The sequence below is a fragment of the Diabrotica undecimpunctata genome, chromosome 1 (genome assembly GCF_040954645.1).
Source record: "Diabrotica undecimpunctata isolate CICGRU chromosome 1, icDiaUnde3, whole genome shotgun sequence".
NCBI classification, from domain to species: Eukaryota; Metazoa; Arthropoda; class Insecta; order Coleoptera; family Chrysomelidae; genus Diabrotica; species Diabrotica undecimpunctata.
This window is the reverse complement of record NC_092803.1, coordinates 166856384-166879034: the sequence shown is the minus strand read 5'-3', so window position 1 is coordinate 166879034 and position 22651 is coordinate 166856384. Positions and strand designations below refer to the sequence as shown.

The window sequence follows — 22651 nt, the reverse complement described above, 5'->3', positions numbered from 1 at the left end:
GTTGAGTCTTTAAGCTGTCTGCTAATGCTCCTGTATTTCTAATCTGAATATTTAGAAAGTCACATGTTTTGCAGATGTCCGTTTTGGGTAATTTAAACTCCAATGTTAAACTCCTTGCAAAAAACGTTTCTGTAGTAGCTTTCTTTTACTGGATTGGCATTTCTATCTCTACCCCATTCCAGGTAATATTCGTGATAAAGAGCAGAAATTGATAAATTATTATCTATGTACGCTTTGTTTGGATTTTTTTTGCCTAGTGTATTTTGGGATGGACTTAATATGCGTTTTTACGTTTTCACGATCACTGTCATTAATTTTATTTATTCTGTTCTGGTGTTTGCCACATTTATTTGCATCTGGAATACCTACTAGCGCCTTCCTTCATTTGTTCACGTAAAAGTTTAATTCTTTTTTTTTATTTATGCAATCGAATATAATAATAAATTAAAAATGTTAAACGAAGAGCATAAAACTGAAGACCCAAATGCATATAAAAATTTTCTACGGGCGACAGACCCACAATTAGACATTGTACCAATTACTTAAAGACGATATACAGAAAACCAACACCTTGTTAAGGGACTCCATCTTAGGGTGCATAAGGTTTGTCAATTTCGAAAGTAAAAGTATAAATAATGCTTATTAATTAAATTTTGGTTGCAGCAGGTTACCCTCCGGTTTTTAAGAACTGGTGAAACTTATAGATCACTTATGTACGCAACTAATATTTTTATGAAACCAACTATAAATAAATTTATATATGATGTTTGTAATGCAATTTACAATCGTTTAAAAAGCACATATTTACAGATAAATAAAAATTTAAAAAACAACCACAACCTAAATTGGATTTTTATTTGTAGATGCTCAAAGCTCCTCAAGAATGGGATGAAACATCCAAAAATTTTGAAAATAAGTGGCAATTTCCAGACTGAATAAGGGCTATGGATCGTAAACACATTAAATTTCGTGCTATATCTAAAGGATCGTATTTTTTTAATTACAAAAAGGACCACTCTATTGTTTTGTTGGCATTGATAGATGTGTCTTACAAGTTTACTGTTATGAAAGGACCTTTAAAAAGAGGCCACTATGTTTTATGTTATGTTAGGTTATCTGTGTCATGTCAATTGTGAGGGGGTCAATAAATAAGTTAGTTGAGTCTTATTTATTATATTACTATAAATATATAACATTTACTTATGTGAACGTTGGAGTGAATGGCTGAGTAAGTGATGGTGGTGTTTTCCAAAATAGCAGATTATGTGCAGCACTCACAGAAAACAAACTAAATTGCCCTAATGCTACGAGGATGCCAGGAAGGGTTTTAAAAATACCAAATGTCGTTGTGGCTGATAATGCATTTGCATTAACTACAAAAGTTATCAAGCCATATTCTGGCAGGAATTTAACATTCGACAACAAAATATTTAATTATACGCTATCAAGAACCAGAGATCACCTCATAAAGTTCAAACCATAACTCTTGCATGCATTGTGTTGCAAATAATTTTTTAATGGAACAAAATACTCCTGATAAAGAAGATAAACATTCTTGTAACAATACCGGCTAGTGCCGGTAGTTTAAAATCCGTTTCCCAACAAAACTTCCGTTCTAGCACAACAGCAATAAAGGTTCGTGATGAGCTACGAGACTACTTCAATTCTCTAGCTGAAAAATTAAAATGGCAAGATGCCTCTGTACAAATACATAATTTCTTCTTCTTCTTCTTTCTCTTTATAAGCAATTCTGCTTGTTTATTGGCGGAATAATACCTCTATGGAAGGTTGTCACCCTATCTTTTGCGCGGTCGTCCGATACTTCTTCTGCCGATTGGTGACTTATCTTTTGCTATTTTGACGACACGGGTCTCCTCCATTCTGCTTATGCGGTTATTCCGCCTGTAGTTTTGTTGGGTGGATCGAGTAGCTCGGCAGAACTGTTGCCGGTCCCAAGCCCGGATAAAGGAGGAAGGAATCAGCAGCCAGGTTAGTACCCTACTGATAGACTTTAAAACCATACAGCTCATAGAAACAGGATTATGCCTTGGAACAGGAATGATTTTATTACGACGACTAACGCGAGAAATACATAATTTATAAAGCAAAAATAAATTTTTAATATTAAGTAGTTTTTATTAAAATCTTCTAATATTGCTTCCTGTACTAAATAATAAATTTAACTTAAATAACACCTTTTCAGGCAACAAAACAAGTCAAATGTGGTGATAATACAAATAATCTATTTCACATGTGACGTGCAGAGGAATGCAGTGTAGCCACAATAAATTTTTCCAATCACAAAGCTCGCTATATTAAATTTCTGATACAAGAAATTGCATAGTCTCGTATGGCTAAAAATTACATGCAAGCCCTTGTACAATAATATGTAATTACCATCCTATATAATTTCTTATATTAGAAATTGTACAAGAAAATGTGTAGTATAATACGGGCTTACAAGAATACCCGTCAGAACAATATTCAATGTAATGTAAATTTCGTTGAAGAAAATATTCTGAAATATTATAATTAAAAGAATATTCACAGATACAAACCTCGTCAGTTATAATTTGACCAAATATAGTGCACATTGCACGGCCGAAAGTTAGTAAAAAAAATGAATAGTAAAACCTGTAATTAGTACTTGGACGGATATCCTAAAATAAATATTTAATTATTATAAAACAGTTTATTCGTTAATTAAATGTACATATTTTCGAATTGTTGTATTTTTCAAACTTTTAATTATTAAACTATAAACAGACGTATTGAAAGTTACTTTAATAGAATCATGGTAAAACTATATTTTAGTTTACATAGGTATCAATCTATAGCTTATTATTTATTTATATTTCAACGAACAAGCTAGTTTTGACGTACCGCATATAACGGTTGCATCTCTCGAAACAATGATGAGTGTTCGGGTATCTTTAAGATATTATGTCGACCGGATGACAGGTCGAGGCGTTCATACAAGCGAGAATAAAGGTGGACTATTCCAGATTATTCTAGTCAATAACGACTTCTATATAGAAGCCAGCATGATATTAGTTTAGTTAAGTCGACTTTACACTACATGATTTATCATGTGATTTGTCATATGATTTGGTCATGGAGTGAAATTTATAGTTTACACTGTGTGATTTGTCATATGATTTTGTCATACGCACTGTCATGTGGCTTGTGTCATAGCTTGTCCCAGGAGAATAGGACGGTACCTATTTCGCATGATAAAATCATATGATTTTAGGTAATAATACCGGTAACACCAACATATTTAAATATCGCCCCTTATTCTTATATCAATTCAGAGACATTTCCTTACCGAGATATAACCTCCTTTATTTATTTATTTATTTTTTGTTAGTTGCATTCATATTGAGCCTATTGTCTAATCTGTGCTATTGTGTTGTATTTTTCTTGTATTATTTATTTAGTTTATTTTATTCCTAGTTAAGTGTTTTATAGACACTCTACCATTGACCAGATATTCACAATAAAACAGATAATGGAAAAATGCTGGGGGTTTAATCGTGAGCTTCATCACGTATTCATATATTTTAAACAAGCATTTGGTAGAGTATGCAGGGCCAGACTGTGGATAGCGATGCAGGAACTTGACTTTCCAAAAAAACTAGTCAGGTTGATACGGATGTGTATGGAACAGCTACGATGTAAGGTGAGAGTTGGACAATAATACTCGGAGACATTTGAAATAAACAATGGACTAAAACAGGGAGATGCACTTTCACCACAACTCTTCAACTTAGCTCTGGAACACATAATAAGAAGTGCAAGAATCGAAAAACCGAATACAGTATTTCATCGAGAAGGACCAAACTTACTACTGGCATTTGCAGATGATATCGATCTAATAGGAAACACACGACTAAGGATGAAGGAGACTTTCGTGAGGTTCGAGAAGGAAGCAGGGAAGATGGGGCTCCAAATCAACGAAAACAAGACGAAATATATGTATATGAGCCAATAACCAAAGCAGAGACAGAATCGGTCAGAACATCCCTATCGATGACTTGAACTTTGAGCGCGTTAGAGAATTCAAGTATCTTGGAACAACAATAACTGAAGACAATAACGGATCACAAGAAATAAACAACAGGATCCAGACCAGCAACAGATGTCTTTTTGCCATCCAAAACCTTATAAAATCGAAACAACTAACAAGACGTATGAAGATACAGGTCTATAAAATAATCATACGACCCGTTGTGATGTATGGAAGCGAAACGTAGACGATAACAAAGGCAAACGAAGAGAGACTATGTGTTTGGGAAAGAAAAATCCTAAGGAAGATCTTTGGCCCTGTGCTGGATGAAGCATCAGGACAATATAGGATAAAAACTAACAAAGAGCTCGAAGAACTCTACCCAGACGATAACATCATAAAAGAAATATAGTCCAGAAGACTCCAATGGGCAGGATACCTCAGAAGACATTCTGACGAACGAACAGTAAGACTGGTGTGGGAGGAAGTCCCAAGTGAAAGGAGACCACGAGGATGTCCTCGTCTCCTATGGCGAGACAATATAGCAGGAGACCTAAGCACTATGGGCGTGGAGAGTTGGATGAAGGTTGCTCAAGACAGAAAACAGTGGAGGCATGTTGTCGAGTCAGCTAAAACCCACGAAGGGTTGTAACGCAACGGAGTAAGTAAGTAAGTGTTTTAGAGTCTTCTTAGTCATAATTATAGTTTAGTTTCGTTATTATTATTTTTTTTAATTTGGTATAATATAAACACTAAATTTGATATTCTCCGTCCAGTATTTCTTCGTAAGAGCCACCTGTGAGCCCAAAGGCGTCTGATCTTTTTCTTCTTGCTATTAGCTGTACGCAGTTGTTGCTGGCGTATTATTATTAAAAGTCGGGAAGCCAATGCAAGCAAAGGTTTATTTTCTAACCTAATAGTTATTACCTATACTGTGTCTTATATCTCTATGACCATACACAAAAAGAAAAATCAATAAAAGTTCATTATCACTCATATCATAAGTCATAACTTATCATTCAGTGTAAACACGATTTTTTAAAACATCATAGAAACGAGAAATCATAACAAATCTCACATTATAGTGTCACATGATAAAATCATGTAGGGTAAAGTCGACTTTAGTTGATAAAATATTATCGTACTGCAAGTTTATAAATAAATATATTTACATAAATTAGAATCGCTCCTTTTATAAAACACGTTACAGTGGTGTCACAGTGTGAGGTAATGTACTAATTTAAAAATTAATTAAGCAGTGACTTTTGAAAAAGACTTTTAAACTTTTAAAAATATTGTTTGTCAGGAACATTCACGTAGTTCGTTAGTGATTTTCGTAAAAAAGAACATTTGGAAAGTACGTGTGTGCCTGACCAAAGATGCTGCCAGTAGAACTTTTAGTAAAGCAGTTACGTGAACAACTATAAGAACGGGATGAATACTGCAGCGGGTAAAGAAAGATCCTTCAAGGACGTTTTGAAAGATGTTTTCAGATAACCCAGAGACATTCCAATTTCAGTCGCAGTCAGTCAGCAGAACAAGTTTTAGCGAAAATAATTGATGTAATCTTCGAACACGTTTCTAGAAGATTCGACGAGAAATTTGAAAATGGTTCTCAGATAATTGAGGAAACTTGGCGTCTATACTCTATATTGGTGCCGTTAGTTCATTATATTTTTTAGGAATGAATTATTTTACTACAAATTAATTTCATTGTGATTAACCGAGTATTGATTTTTTATTATGGGAATATAGGTAAGTGACTTCCTACTGTCGCAGCTTTTATCTGAATTAATTTCTTAAATCCAGACATTTCATTGAAAAATGTATTATGTTATTTGAAAACTGTGAAGATCATATTACCATCGAATTCATACTTTTCATCATATTAAGTTTTTGTTGATGGTTAAAAATTAAATGATCTGTTATTATTTAATATCTTAGTAGGAATTACGATGTATATCGTAAGGTAGGTAGGTACAGCTTGTTAAATTTAAGGTGATACTTGACAAATTTGTCCACCTGCGTAGGAAATTAAGTGAGAACGCATTCGGAGGAAAAGAGATACATAATGCGGTCGGTCTCTTCGCCTCTTTGGTACACTCCATACTACAAGTTTACAGAGAGTAAGGAACTTCTATGATATGTCTATATTGTATGTTATTTTCACGTTTCAATTTTTCTCAAAATACAAAATATTTTCTTTTTGTTACTTGGTAAAACAATTCTTCTAATAATTATATTTTATTTGACTCATTAATATTGACCATTCAGTCATGTTGAAGCGGCAGTTTTTTCGAACACTTCTATAAATGTTTCGTTCTATAATTTTATGAGGAATATTGGTAGAGATGAAAGCTTTACATTTGCGTTCCAGTAAACTGTATAAGAATAAAAGAACAGTAGTTAATCTTATACCTGGAACATACCGACGAAACATTTATTACTTAATTTTTATACTAGAGTTGTCGTTATATTTTAAATTATAGTCATTATACTTTTATTTTTCGGATCTTCGGTATTTTAGCATTTTAGTAAGTCATAAATATTTTAATCTGTTGTTTATTTCTTTACAATAGAATAATACCAGCCCCGTTGGGATGGCTGTCAACATCCGGTATTTAGGTACTAAACTGTATAACTTTATTAACTTTCCCGAATATTTTATTTTGGTACGGGGATTTTGTAGAAATATATTATATAAAATATATCTCAAATAGTGACTGAGTTGTCAATATGAATAAGTCAGATAAAATAAAATTATTAGAAGAATTTTGCCTTTATTTTTTTTTGTTATATGTCGCAATGTAGGAACTCGTTTTTCCGTGAGATAATAATTTATTATTATACGCCGAAGTAAACCTTTGTCAAAATCGCCCAAGTTGGATTTTGGGGCAGATCTCATTCTTTTGTTAGGCGTCGAAAATGATGCACAAGCACCTTCTTCTATATTTTTCATTTCACGAGAGATCCGTTTTATAATCGCTATACTTACTCCCGTTGCTAAGGAAGCACGTTCTTGAACTTTTTAAAATCTTTAACATGCGGATTTTGCATCGCTTCTCTCTGCATAAAAATAATTACAATTGCTATTACCTCCCTCGTTTGTCCAGACAAGACTTTGCCTTCTAATTTTGAATGAAAATCCATGTTTATAATTTAAAATACTTAACAATAATTATTTAATAAGTCAAATCTATTGTAATACGATAGTTCTTTAACACATAGAAACTTTAAACATAAGTAAAATAAAAAAAAAACTTTGTCGCAGACTATACAAGTACCTTGCACTTCGAGGGGCCAAGAAATAATAAGGACGAATTGTGTTGTGGTCGAATGCGCATCGTGGGTGGAGCCTAATTTCAAATCGGCCAAGTATCACGTTAAATTTGACAAGCAATACGATGTATATCGTAGGTTTTAGGTAAATCGTCAATCGGCAAAAATGTTATTTCAAACATGCAAATGTGTTTAAATCATCTTTGTTAGAGTATCGGCTGTTAAATTTGTGGTCAACTGTGTTTTCTGCTGAAATTTTGACGTGATTTCTTAATTAATAACAGTTTAGTTATTTAGTCATTTGAAAAAACCTTCAAAATAGCAAATTATATATTTTTTTAAATTAATTTGTTTCGCCAAAAACAGCAAAATAAGGCAAAATCGTTAATAATTGTGTATATTTTTGTAAAAATTAAGTGATTGCTCTTAAACGGGGGACTTCTAGTAAAAAACCCTAGAAGTTTCAGTTTTACCATCAACTAATTTAAAAGTTATTTAAATGGTTTATCATAATGATTTTTTTTTGTAACAACACAAGAAATATTACCATACGTTAAGTTTTAAATTAGATATACACACTAAAAATAGCAACATTGCGCGCCGACGACTTTCCAGGAACCTCCCTTGCCCCGTTGCCAATAATCTGTCATTATACAGTGGTTGTTTAAAGCAATATGAGCGTAGGTTTTTTTTAATTTTTTTTTATTGGCTTTGGCTTGGAACCTTTAGCCACGTAATTACATATGAATATTAGTAGTATAGTAGTAAGTAATATACATATGAATATTAGTAGTAAATACATGGATATTTAAGTTACCAAGTAAAAAAAATAGTTTTAACTCTAATATTAAGTAATTATATGGATATACTTACAAGTGCAATAAAAAAGATTACTCCGACAGTTGCGATGACTACACTTGGTGAAAGTACAAGCAATGTTAAGTTTTGAATATCAAGCAATTTTTTGAAGCTCCTACAAAAACAAATTTAAAAATATAAATGTGTCATTTAAAATGACAGGTTGATGGATTACATTTATTAAGATAATCAATTTACCCTACAATGAATTCGCCAATATTAATTCCTGTATTTAGTATCGCGTGAGAGATAACTTTTCAGTACGTGCAAATCGGACAGACTCAGAATGTCATTTTCAGAAGAAGATAAGTATCTTAGATGTGTCCTTGATATAAAACTTACTTGGAATATTTACCTTGCAAATATCGTATATATATATATATATATATATATATATATATATATATATATATATATATATATACAGTGTTATGACTCATTTCAGCCTATCCCAGCCTCATCAGACACTTGGGCTGATACAAATTCAAACTCGGAAAGTCCAACGAATGTCTCCCAAAATTTCACCACAGCAGTGGTTAGCATGCAGAGGCGCCACTTGCTTTGGCGGCCATTAACGAAAACGATATAATAATATCGTTTTCTGTCCTCTGGGCTATGCCAAATGTGTAAAAGAATAAATTTTCTAGCAAAAGCTGCTATCGTTTTGTTGATTTAAATTGCCAAATATATTGTCTAGGAGGACAAATTCGTTAAACTTCCCGTGCTCGAATCGGTATCAATAAAGTGTTAATAGGCCGAAATGAGTCATAACACTTTATTGATACCGATTCGAGCACGGGAAGTTTAACGAATTTGTCCTCCTAGGCCATATATTTGGCAATTTAAATCAACAAAGCGATAGCAGCTTTTGCTAGAAGATTTATTCTTTTACACATTTCGCATAACCTAGAGGACAGAAAACGATATTATTATATCGTTTTCGTTCATGGCCGCCAAAGCAGGTGGCGCCTCTGCATGCTAACCAATGCTGTGGTGAAATTTTGGGAGACGTTCGTTGGACTTTCCGAGTTTATTTAAAGATTTATTTAAAGAACGATCTATAAATCACCTTGTACTTTATTTAGAAAAATTGTACTGGAGCAAGTTTATGGGTAATAATTTAAACACAAAATGCTTTAAGGCGGTTTATATGTACAAAAACGAATAATCATTAGATAGCTTACCAAAAATATTGCCATTGACACAGACAACACCTAAATCAGGTAATAGGGTTAAAGATTTACTTACAAAATGCAAATTATTTGGATTGTAATGGTTAAATTGTTTTCATACAACATTGCCAGATTGTGATGTTCTAGTAAAATAATTGCAAAAACGTAGGGTGATGTAGGTATGAATTAAGTGTTAGTGCTGTTTATGCTTTAGTATGGGTCGGAGGTCTATTAATAAGGTCGGATAATCTGATGACTCTGTCGGCTAGGCTGATAACTACTGATTTTTTTTTTAGGGATGATGGGAGTTGAAATTCGGATATGTCGATGACTAGGTTTTTTCTTGACCATAAAATAGTTACAAAACTATTTTGTCTGTGTAAAATCAGGTCTAGAAAATTGATTTGACAATGTTTTTCAATTTCTAATGTGAACTTTAGTTTTTGGTGGAAATTATTAAATTTATTTAGCAGACTACCCATTTTATGCTCTGATGCTGCACTCAAACAGTCATCTATATAACGATAGAAAAAAGTTATATCGAAATCTATTTGATATAGAACAATTTCTTCAAGGTGCTCTAAAACTAATTGAGCGATACCACTAGATATGCTAATACCCATAGCATATCCATCTGTTTGTTGGACGATTTTGTTTTTATATAGAAAATAGGTTACTTTTAATGTTGTTTCGACTGCTGATACAAATTCTTTAAGAGGGATATCTGTAAACATTTTGATCTTATTCCACTTTTTTTAATATCTTTTGCCAAAGTTATTGGAATATTGGTTTATAAAAATACAATATCCAGAGAAACTAATTTATAATTACTATGGTAATTGTATATTTTTAGTCTAGATTTCAGGTCATCAGCATCTTTTAAATAGTATGGATTGTTATTAATTACATTGGAAATAATGTTCTTCAAATGTTTTGAAAGGTTTTTAAAAGAAAACTAAATACATAAATTTTTAAACCTATTACCTGATTTAGGTGTTGTCTGTGTAAATGGCAATATTTATTTGTAAGCCATCCAATAATTATTCGTTTTTGTACATATAAACCGCCTTTAAGCATTTTGTGTTTCAACTATAACCTATCAATTTGCTTCAGTATAATTTCTGTGAATGCAATACAAGGTGATTTATAGATCGTTCTTTAAATGAGAAATCTTTTAGTTTATCTGTATTTAATATATTAAGTTCTTGTCCTTTCCAATCAAAGACGAGATATTGTACACAATACACTTCGCTGATGACCAAGATATTCTAGCTAAAGACAAGAGTGATGTACACCATATGCTTAGAAGACTTTATGGGGAGCATACCAAGTGAGGCCTTACAATTAATATACAAAAAACCAAGTATTAAGCAGTAGGAGAAAAAACAGAAAGCCTACCAATTGAAATGGAGACCATAAAATCAACTAAAACCCTCAAATACTTGAAAGTCCAAATAACATCAAAAGCAGGGAGTAACGAAGAAATACATTCCAGGATTGGTCAAGCAAGATCAGCCACTAGACAATTATGTAGACTATTGTGGAATAATAAAATATTAAAAGAAAATAAAGAAAGTAATTATAAAGCAATAATAAAAAATATTTGATTGTACGGCGCCAAACTCTAGGAAATAAATCAAAGAAACAGATCAAAAGTAAAGACCATAAAAATGAACTATCGAAGACGATGTTATGGCTCACTAGACTTGATAGGGTGAGGAACGAAGATATTCGAAGAGAAATAGAAATTGATCAAGACATAATGGACACAATTGAAGCAAAAAGACTAAACCGGTATGGACACCTGCAGAGAATTTCTAAAATAGACGGCCAACAAAGATAAAAAAATTGACTCACTAGCCTCACGAGGTAGACCAAGACAGTCCTGGACAGAAGATGTCGAAGATTACATTTTAAAGCTATAATTATATGGTTTGTTAGAACAGTGAGCCGAGCGACGCATAACTCACAGTCAGTCGAACGCCGTGTACGTTGGTCAAAATCAATGAAATGGTTCTCTATGATAACGGTTTGTTAGGTTCTGCTGAGCTGCACGAACTGCAGAGCAATAGCCGTGTACGTCGACGGGGTGCGCTGGAATCTACTGCGATTTGATTTGGACGCAAACGTTCAGCTGAGCTCACAGCGTACACATCTATGCCGAAATTATAATTGTATTTTTATATAGTTATTATTATTGTAATAATTAAGTGATGCCTACTATTCTTTTCCTAATGCTAATGCCTAATTTTCTCCCGAAGAAGATAAAAGACTAGTGGATCTAGTAAAAATTGTAAGACAGTTCCAAATAAATCCCTGTAAAGCAGCGGTCAACATTTTTAATCATTACCCCAAAATATTTTTGTGTAAGTTGATATTACCCCATGGCGAAGAGCAAGAAAAAACGAAATCGCCTCTTTTTAGCATCTTTCATGTTATAGCCCCCATGATAATTTTGAAAAAAAAAACAATAATTAAAAATTTAATTTAAACATCATTTATTCAATTTATCAATGTAATACCTAGTAATCCATAACTTTCACCAACACAGGAAATATAAGTAAATGATAATTTCTTGTTATTTTGTCATACAAGAAAAATATCATATGAATTACAAAATAACGAGAAATTATCATTTTCTTATATTTTCTGTGGGGGCGAATTTTCATGGGAGAGGTTTCATGTTCGATACAATTGCTTCAACATTGGGACTTGGTGTAAGAGCGATTTGAACACAGTCTTCAGCGTTTAATCGATTTCTGTTCTTCGTTTTTATGTTCATTAGAGTGGAAAAGCCTTGTTCGCACAAATATGTTGTTCCAAATGGCAACAATTTTTTAACCGCATCTTCATGTACAATTTTGAAAGCCTTTGCAGCTTTTGACATCCAAAAAGATAACAGATTTGGTTTACTCTCAAATTGAATATTAGATCGAAGTTCAAGAATTGCTTCTGCTAAACCTGAAGGTTCTTCTGGTATCATAGCAATTTCACATGTAAAAGGATCTGCAATGCAACTGAGAGTAAGTGTATCAAGATCTGGAAAGTAATCTGAAAACCGCTTTCTGAGTTTGATAAGATGTCTTACAATTGTATCCTTGATGTCAACAAAAGTAATATTTTTGCAATCTTCCAAAAACAAAGCTAACCTTGAAAAAGTAGCTGTCTTTTTTGGTTCTACTTTCTGTCTCCAATATTGCAGCTTTAACCCAAACTCTGACACTATTTCTCTCGCTGAAATGATATTAATATTCTTTCCTTGCAATTATTTGTTTAATATATTTATACTCTCAAAAATGCCGGCTAAATATGCGAGATATGCAACCCAGGAAGAGTTTTTAACTTATCTGCGAGAATATTTTTTTAATCAACCATAAAAATTTCGACTTCAGTTTTGGGAGTCCATACTCGATTTAGTACATTTCCGCGAGAAATTTCCTTACTTCTGTATAATAAAGTAGATCCGTATATTCAGCTTCACCGTCCTGACATAATTCACGAAATAGCCGCGTGTTTAGTGCATGTCCCTTGATAAAATTTACAATCTTGATGACATCATGAATGACAGCTTCCAGTGTAGGTTCTAAATATTTGACCATAAGGGCCTGGCGATGGATCATACAGTGAGTAACTTCAATATTTGGGTTATTTTTTTTTACACAAGCCGAAAAACCATTAATATGATCCAGCATAGCTGGAGCTCCATGCAAAGATTCAGAAATATAGTTTTCCCATTTTAAACTTTGCGCATTGAAATATTCATTTACTTTATTGTAGACATTAATTCCACGAGATCTCAACTCGAGAGGAGAACAAAACAGCAATTCCTCTTCAAAATTATCTACACCTATGTAGCGAACATATACCATTAGCTGTAAATTGCTACGAAAATCAGTTGTCTCATCAAGCTGAATAGCAAAATATTTAGCCTGTTTAATACGAAAATAACCTGTTCCTTTACATTTTCTGTTAATATAGAAATTTGTTCTTTCACAATTTTCGCAGACAAGGGCACTGAATTCAGTTTCTTTTGCTTCTTTTTGACCACACATAATCTCTGCCATTTTTACAGCAGCTGGTTTAACCAAATCTTCACCAATAGTGTATGGTTTCTTATTTCGTGCAATCAATCAGGCTACTTCAGAGCTAGCCCTTGATGCTGGACGCCGATCAAATGTACCAAACAAGTTGCTATTCAATATTTGTCTTTTAACAGGTATTTCTAAATTTGCAAAGTATTCTCGCGGTTTGGAAGACAGGTGTGAATGCAAATTATCTAAATTGTAAATGTTTCTTCAATTGACTTTTTTTGAAAGATTCTGAAGTCAGTACCTTCACACATACAACACACTCTGGTTTCATTGTACCATTGTCTTCTATTTATGTAAAGCCGGAATTAAGGAATTCGTCTTGGTATGTTCTTTTTCTATTTGCTGCCATCTTAAGGGAGACAGAAAATAATAGTTGTAAAATACTTGAAGTTTACTACGCAAAGATATAACTAGAGAGTACTCTAGTGGTGGAGAGTAAGATGGCGTGGCCTGCATATGTCGCTAAATTGTTTAAGTTGAAAAAGTAGTAACAGGTTTATAAAATAGCAAATTAAGAATATAAATATACTTTTTACTCACAAAAGTTTCATTTTTACCCCCAAAAATTTAATTTTTACCCAATTTGGGGTAATTTACCCCGGTTCCCCGACCGCTGCTGTAAAGTCTAAAATATTCTCGAAATTTTTCTTTGTTTTAAAACAATCTTTCTTCGACTATTAATTTAAAAGCACCTTCTGTATTAAAACATGAAAAAATTTCGTTTTTTATTTTTATTTTTTATTTAGATTTAACGTTATCAACTCTTCTTCTTCCTCCTCTTCTTGGAGTAATAAAATTATTGCGTTAAGTTTGCGAGAATTAATTTTTTTAACGTACAACCTTTGAGAGAATAAACGTGAAACTAATTTCTAAACTTGTTTTCAGAGCGACATAATATCTATGCGAATTAATCTAACAAACCGACTCAACCAAAACTGCCGTGAGTCGAGTACAACAGATTGTGCTATACGTGTATGCTGTGCGCTGCGCACTGTTCTAACAAACCGTAGCTTAAATTTAAAAACTGAATACGGGTTCGAAATTTATACATTATAATATACATTATATTATATTTTAAAATACTACCTTCCTTTTAATAGTTAAATTATATTTTACGGCTGCCTTTATTTCTGTGTAGACCATGTCCTGGTATGCTCTGTTTTGAATATATGAGTCGTGGTCGGTAGTGATACTTAACTTTTGTTCAATATAGTGTGCTATCCAATGTAATTGAAGGCAAATATGGAATTTGAAATATCCAAAAAAGATAATTGGAAAAATAGCTGTACAACTTGCTAAAAAGTGAATCTGGTTATTCTAACTAAACTAGTAAATTTGGTTGGTGTATAAGTCAACCTACACACACAGACACACACACTGTCTGTTCACTTTCACTTATGTCTCTGGCAACCGTTTTCCATTCTCTAACTTATCTATCGTCCTGTGAGTTTTACCTAGTCCTGATTACATGCCCAATTTTTCTAAAGAGTGTTATCTTAATGAATTTTACAAAGTCAGGTTCCACAAAAGTTGTAAACAACCCAAAATTGTAACGTCTGCGTCACAAGCCTTGCTCTTTTATCCCTCCACATACTCTTCTTAATATTTTTCGTTCCAACCGTTTAACACTTTGACTGCCATGTGTATACCTGAATATACACAGTGGCTGAGTTCAAACCGCCACGTGTATATTTACATATACACAGTCAGTAAAGATCGTTTGGCCATGTATATTCCATAGGAGCACACTTTACGTGTATTTCTAATAGTATTTAACTTAGCGTGACCTGGGGCAAATTAAAAATGATGTTAGCCTGGGAAAAAAATACTTCGTCATTTTTCTATTAGCAGTTGAATTATAGTAGATTTTTTATAACTTAAACGCTAATTAATTTTGATGTAAAAGTATTTATTATGGTTAATAAATTTACATTAGATACAACAATACACTATAAAATAAAATAATAACACATATTTTAAATTATACTCAAATGACTATTTTGGCAAAATTTTGTGCTTATCAAAAAAACATTCTAAGCAGAGAAATTTTTGGTCACAGACTTTGTATTTAGTGGTAACTTGCTTAGTATTATTTATTGCATACTGTCGTCCATGTTGATCTTTAGTTCGTTGGTAACAAATTATGCACCAACTTTTTTTACCTGCTTGAATAAATTTATGGTCTGACGGTGTGTTGTGGGGAGTATAACTGTGCTTGTCTTTTGAAAGTAATTTCAAGCACATTTTTTCTTTGAAATCTGTTATACTTATTATTTCGGGTACAGTTTTGTTCTTGTTATATAAATAATGAGCATTTACTATACTTGTTCCAGTAAGTAGTTCAACTGCCATCTTCCTGTGCCATTTAATTCTCCGTCTAATAGAGGTAGAATAAGACGACAATTTGTCGTATCGCAACCAGTAACTATGTGGAATTTATATAGTTACTAGTTGTTATCCAACATTGCACAATGTTACGCAACATTGCGCAATGTTAGTCCGAACGCTCTTTGTTTGGATCTCGTCTTGAAAAAGACGAGATCTGTTGTTTACTCTTGTAGGACGAAGAAATAAAACAACAATGTTTGGTAAAAAAAAACTCAGCCACAGAGTCTTTAGAAAATATCGCAGAGCCCAGAGCAGGAGCCCTCTCGTCCAATCAAATTTAATAAAAAGTTAGCCCTTCCAGAAGGAAGGGCGATGCGCATCAGGGTGCGTATATATTGCACCAGGATGACAAATTGGTCGGATACATCAATGAAACTTTTTGCATTATTATAAGCCACAATAGCTTCCGGTTTCTTTTTGACCTCAATTCTACTTGGAACATCAATAAAATTCTGTTGACGTTTCGTGATAAGCATCAGGACATCGCTATTATCTTTCCATTTAAAAACGGCAATGCCATTTCTCTCTCTTCCTACAATTTCACCCTTCTTCAGTTTGCTTACCAGTACATCTTTCGGAATACCTTTCCAATTTTTTCGTAGTGTTTCTACTAGGTGCGTTTGTCTGCTTTGTAACTTTTCAGCTAGCTCTACGCTGGTGTACCAGTTGTCAGTGTACAACGTCATTCCTTTATCGAGACATTCGTCCATAAGTTCAAATACTACTTTAGTCGCCACAGACATGCCATCAATTTTGACTGCACCACAATAAATTTTGCAGTGATACGTATACCCCACATTAAGGCATAGCTTAAAGAGTTTAATTCCAAATTTATGTTTCTTTCCTTTCACATATTGGCGAAATTTTAAACGCCCGTGAAAGACTACCATCGTTTCATCTATGCAGATATTTTTGTCTGGTACTATAACCTTTTTAAATTTGGAATTTAGCAAAGTTACCAGGGACTGAACTTTGTACAGTCTGTCTTCTGCTTGACATAAATCATTATTTGCGAAGTGCCACATAGGCAACAAAATTTTAAATCTATTTCGAGACATATATCCTTCAGATTTTGACCAGTATAAATCCGAATTTCTCCAATAATCAGCCAGTTTAGGTTAATGGTCCAGACCCATCCAAATCAGTACCCCCAACAAGCAATACATTTCAGTCACGTCTGTGTCTCTCCATTTATGCAGTCTTGAAGATGGACCAATCGTTTCTTCAACGATGTTATTCACAATCACCTGATTTGCGTATATGTTGGTTTGTTCGACAATAATGCTGATAATTTCTTCGTCTACAAAAAGTCTGAAGTAAGCGAATTCTTCTTCATTTTTCATGTTGAGGACTGCTTCTGTTTATCCTATATTTTCTTCAAAATTAAAATTTCTCATATCGCCAAATACTAATCCTCAATCAGCCCCTGTATTTTCTTCTTTCCCTGAAGAATCTTGATTATCTGACTCATCGCTATCTGAAACAAAAAAAAACAAAATGTAACAGCATGTCAATGGAATATATTTATAAATTTGCATTTAAATGCAGTCATACATAACATCTTGTGTCATTCGCACATAAACATTGGGATTGACAAGCTCATTGGGATATAATAAAAGAATTACAACATGATATATGCACTTATAACATAAATAATAAATTATTATTTCAGTGGCAAATATTATATGTATATAAACTATCAGTGCCGGCCCTATATTTATTTATTGATCTTTATTTAAACTTACCTTTAGTCGTTATCCGAGGTCTTTTAGTTGGTATGTCACTGCTGTTCTGTGAACTCTCTGTTTCGTAGTCAGGATCTTCTTCAAACTCATTCTCAAATGGATCATCATTATCATTACTCATATCTGATATTTCATCCCATAATACATGAAGCCAGGCCTGTTCTCTCATATGATGACATTTTATACACTTATACAAGAAAAACTACCTTTAGGAATAAATGAACTGCGCGATGCAACGTTTAGAGTTGAACTAACAAATACAGGCCAACATCACGCTACCGTTTTAGACAAGATACGACAAGTCTAGACCCTGTATCCGTACTTATACACGCGGTGCAGAATAAAAAAATGCTTTTCCAGGCCACGTGTTTATTTTTCGTATACTAGCCAAACTACAAAAAATATAATTAAATTATTTAAGCAATGTATCTAACGTATGTTGATAAACAATTTTAAATACATTTTCATAAAAAAATTGTGGCGCACAGGACCCTTATGGTGAATTTGGTATGGCAGTCAAAGTGTTAAGCAGTTTCCGTCTATGTGGCGACGCTTCTGCTTCATACGTTAGAACTGGTCTTATTAGTGTTGTATGGACGGTCACTTAAATTTGTCTGGTTAGTTTTGAGGCCATTTGTCTTCTTAAGCTATAATAACACTTATTGGCAACACCATTTTTCTTTATAACAGCAAACCTTGGTATATGAAGGTGTCTACACCTTCTAATTATAAATCGTTAATTATTATTCTTCTAGGTGTCTGGTTGCTTGACCTAGTTCATTCCATATATTTAGTCCTTTGGGCATCTATATGGAGTTTCAATCTCTGTGCATCTGCTCTTAACGACCGGAATGTATCGGTCAGAGACTCTGTAGACTATAATGTCGATGTCATCTGCATTTAGATAACTTTGTTACAGATTTATTAAAGATTATGGTTAATATATTTTTCTCCACTCACTCGATTACACAGGACAAGAAATAATATCACATTTCGACAACAATTAAAACTCTACCTTTCTATGGAGGTAAATAAAAATACGTTACCACTACTTCAAAAATAGAAATGGTAAACCAATTTTCAACTATACCAATTATTTCAATACAAAAAATTGTGTCCTTATGTAAAATGAACTTAGCCACAACTTTGTAATTTTACGTAAACAACAAAAATGTTAAAAACCACATACCTATTGAATATTAAATTAGAATTTGAATACTAGATATAAAATTGAACTACATATTGTTGTTGTTGTTGTTTGTTTGTGTTTATATGATTGCGGACACTAAATCCATTTGCCAATCTTACAATTTTTGCTCATTTTTTCATTAGTCATTGTTTCGTATACAATCTTATCCTAAATCTATTACTAGTATTGATCTCTAATATATAGTCTTTTTTTTGGTAATTTGTTTCTAGTTTTTTTTTCTATTAGGTGCTTTTTAGTTATTTATATATATGAAATAGGTGATGCGGTCCTCAGAGTTTCACAGCAAACTCTTCTGTAGCTATCTACTTAATTCAATCGCTACTTTACTGTGTACTGTCCAAGTTCCTCATTTTTTCTCTTTTTTTATTTTTATTTATTTTTTTTAATTATTATTTATTCCTTATATTTTTTTTAATTCTCTTTTTTTATTTTTTTTTTATTTTTTTATATTTTAACAAATTACAGAGAAATACTTACTCTATATTTACAAGTACAATTGTAGTTTAATATCTAAAACATGTTTATACAATAAACTATATAAAAACTCATTGTTTTCTAATGTTAATAAATAATTTAAATTATTGGGATGGTGGACATCGGTCAAAGAATACAGCGAATTAAAAAAAATTATTAACCTTATTAGATATAAGAGAACAGTCCAAAATTTTATGTTGTAGGTTACCCATCTGACCACAGAAAATACATTGTGGACTATCAGCTAGATTCATTTTAAACATATATGATGGTGTAAGACAGTGGTTAAATCTCATTCTGCATATAGTTCTTGTCATATCCTTTGTCGACTTCATTTTAGAAAACCAAGATTTAGTCGTAATATGGTTTCTGATTGCTCTGTAATGGTTTCCTGTATTTATATTCTCATTAATATAACTTTCTTTCCATTCTTTCTTAAGCTCTTTAATACTCCTTGTGTCACCGCGTTTTTTGCCAATTCATCTACTATTTCATTTCCAGTTATTCCACAGTGGCTTTTAATCCATGTCAACTTATTAGTTTTGCCTTGTTGCTGAAGTTCTTTAATTTTATTTATTATATATAATTCAATGTAATTTACTTTTGACTTAGGATTTATGGCACTAATTTTACTTAAAGAATTTTGCTGTCACTATAAATTATAAACTTTGAATGATTTATATTAGATAAATATTTTAGTGCTTCCACTAATGCTATTAATTCAGCTGTGTATATACTCATGATGGAATTGAGTTTAAACATTTTACTGTTTTTATTATTGTTATCCCAGTATGCACATCCTACACCTTCGATACTTTTGGATGTATCTGTATATATCATATAATAATCTTTGAACAATTGTGAACTGTCAGATACAAACATTAATTTTCTTAAAGATAAAGGTAAATTGCTGTAGTCCCTTAAGAAGTATACCTGAACTTGTTCCAGAGTATTAAAGTCAATATTGTAATTTGGGTTTATGTCATATTAATATAGTTGTTTATCATATATTTTGAATAGAAATCTACTATATTTAGAGTGCTTGTAGGTTACTAATGGGTGTACTTCTTAGGGCTCCTATACACAATCTAAGGCATTTATTAACGATTTTGTCTATTTTGTTTAAATGACACTGTGATACGTCACTGTATAATATTGATCCATAGTCGATTATAGGTCTTATATTATTTTTAAATAATAACAAAGAAATATTTGGATCTGCTCCCCATCGTAAGTGTGACACGAATCGAAGAAGATTTATTCCCTTTTCTGTTTTTTTTTTAACTATATTGTCTATATTTTCTTTCCAGAGAAGCTGTCTATCAAGAGTAATACCCAAATATTTAACATAACTTTGCACTGGATAGGAGACATTGTTTATTAAGATGTAGTTGGGTATTTCTTTTCGTTTTCTTGTAAAAATACATAATTTAGTTTTGGAATCAGAGATATTTAGTCCATGTAATTCACTCCATGTTTTAATATGTTTGACTCCTTCTTCAATGGATTTGAGTGCATTTTCTATTTTAATGTCTTCTTGATAAATGACTATATCATCTGCAAATTGTAAAATTCTTGTGGAGTTTAAATTTTTTACTAGATCAGCAGAATAAATTAAATATAACGACGGGCTTAATATTTCTCCTTGAGGTAAACCATCCATCGCTAGTCTTGGACCAATTGTGTTACTTAACGATATATAAATTGTTCTACAGTCATATAGTTTTATTATTTTTTGACAAAAATATTCGAGAAGACCTATTTGTGTCATTTTGTTATATAGTATACTTAAATTAACGTTGTCGTATGCTGATTCAACATCTAATAAAAGAACTGTTACTGAAGAATTTGACTTAAGCTAAATTTATATCTGTTACCAAGTGGCTCACTGCTTCCATGGTGGAATGATTTTTTCGAAATCCAAATTGTGTTTGTGATATTTTATTATTTTTTTCTAACCATCTTTCGAGCCAAAGTTTTATCATTCTTTCCAGTGTTTTTGTTATAAAGGAGCTTAATGAAACACCCGGTACTCTCTACAACTATCTGGAATATCTTCTGATTGCCATATTTGATTAAACATTTTTAATAGCGTTTCTTTTCCTTTTTGATGTAAATTTGCCAACATAATATAATGTATATTATCTATTCCCGGAGAAGTGTTTTTCTTGTTCTTAAGACTTATTTCTAATTCGTATAAACAAAATGGCACTGAAAGTGGATGATTAAAGATTTTCCTTTCCATTACATTAATTTTTGAAAATAAATTATCTGGACATAATTTTCTCAAAAACTCCTCAACCCATTCTCCTTCGGTCAGTGGATTTATTTGTGGTTTAAAGATGTTTTGTAAACGTTTGACTTGATTCCACATACTTTTTATTGGTGTATTTTTGTTTAAAGTTTCACAAAAATTTTTCTATGCATTACGCTTACTCTTTAATATAACTTTTTTGGTTTCTGCTACACATTTATTATATTTTATATAATTTTGTATATTGGACTGTAAGTTAAACTTGCGTAAAGCAAGTTGTTGTTCTTGAATAACCTTTTTAGAATTGTCATTCCACCAAGTTTTCTTAAATCGTGGACTAGTCCCTGTTCTTTTCTCCGGTATACATATTTTACAATATTCGTTTAATTTATTTAAAAATTGTTGGTAGCTTAAATTATTATCGAGTTCCATGAAATTATCAGTGATAGAAGAGAAAAGAGACCAGTTTGCTTTATTTATATTCCATTGTAATTTTGTATTTACACAATCAGCTTTATTAACATTAATATTTGACTTTATAACAATACCAAAATGATTTGATCCTAAAGTATTGTCCACAACATCCCAATCGAAACAATGACTAATATTTGCTGAGCATATTGTAAGGTCTATTGCCGATTTATTAATACTAGTAGGTCTACGCAGCAAAGTTTCTTTGCCGTTATTTAAAAGTACGAAATTACAGTCCTCAATAGCTTCTAACAGATTTTTTCCTATAGTGTCTACAGTACTACAACCCCAAACATAATTGTGGCTATTAAAATCACCACCAATTATAAAAGGCTTCTCCATACTATTAAAAAACTTTTTCCATTTATTTACCGTAATTTTGAGATTTGGTTTTACATAAATAGAATAAATGTTAATCTTTTTACCGGTTTTAATTTTAATTGATATGCTATTCCACATAACATCATTAATTGGATAAAAACTAGTCTATTATAATTTTTTTTTTTTCAATAGTATCGCCACACCACCATATCCATCATGTTTCTGATATTAGTCCTATATTTTGTCATACAAAAATGTTTCTAAATAACCCTTATTATATGTTAGCCTTCACGATTTAATAATAATTGTGAAATATTGTTTTTCAGTAATTCCAACGTTTTTTCATCTAAATTGTGATTAATCTGATTTAAAGTTGTTG

General features: G+C 32.1%; 2 protein-coding genes across 2 annotated transcripts in view; one reads left to right on the top strand and one right to left on the bottom strand.

Moving 5' to 3' along the window:
• Positions 1 to 5224: 5224 nt before the first annotated feature.
• The window catches only part of LOC140432522 (fatty acid synthase-like), a 109022-nt gene continuing 91595 nt past the window's right edge, over positions 5225 to 22651 (top strand). The window contains exon 1 of the mRNA XM_072520466.1: positions 5225 to 5764. The gene's annotated coding sequence lies outside the window, so the exon portion shown is untranslated. The remainder of the gene's footprint in view (positions 5765 to 22651) is intronic.
• The window catches only part of LOC140436280 (zinc finger MYM-type protein 6-like), a 28370-nt gene continuing 17702 nt past the window's right edge, over positions 11984 to 22651 (bottom strand). The window contains exons 4-5 of the mRNA XM_072524990.1: positions 14496 to 14704; positions 11984 to 12571 (exon numbers count right to left, since the gene is read on the bottom strand). Of these exons, the coding sequence (XP_072381091.1) occupies positions 11984 to 12571; positions 14496 to 14704 (797 nt within the window). The remainder of the gene's footprint in view (positions 12572 to 14495; positions 14705 to 22651) is intronic.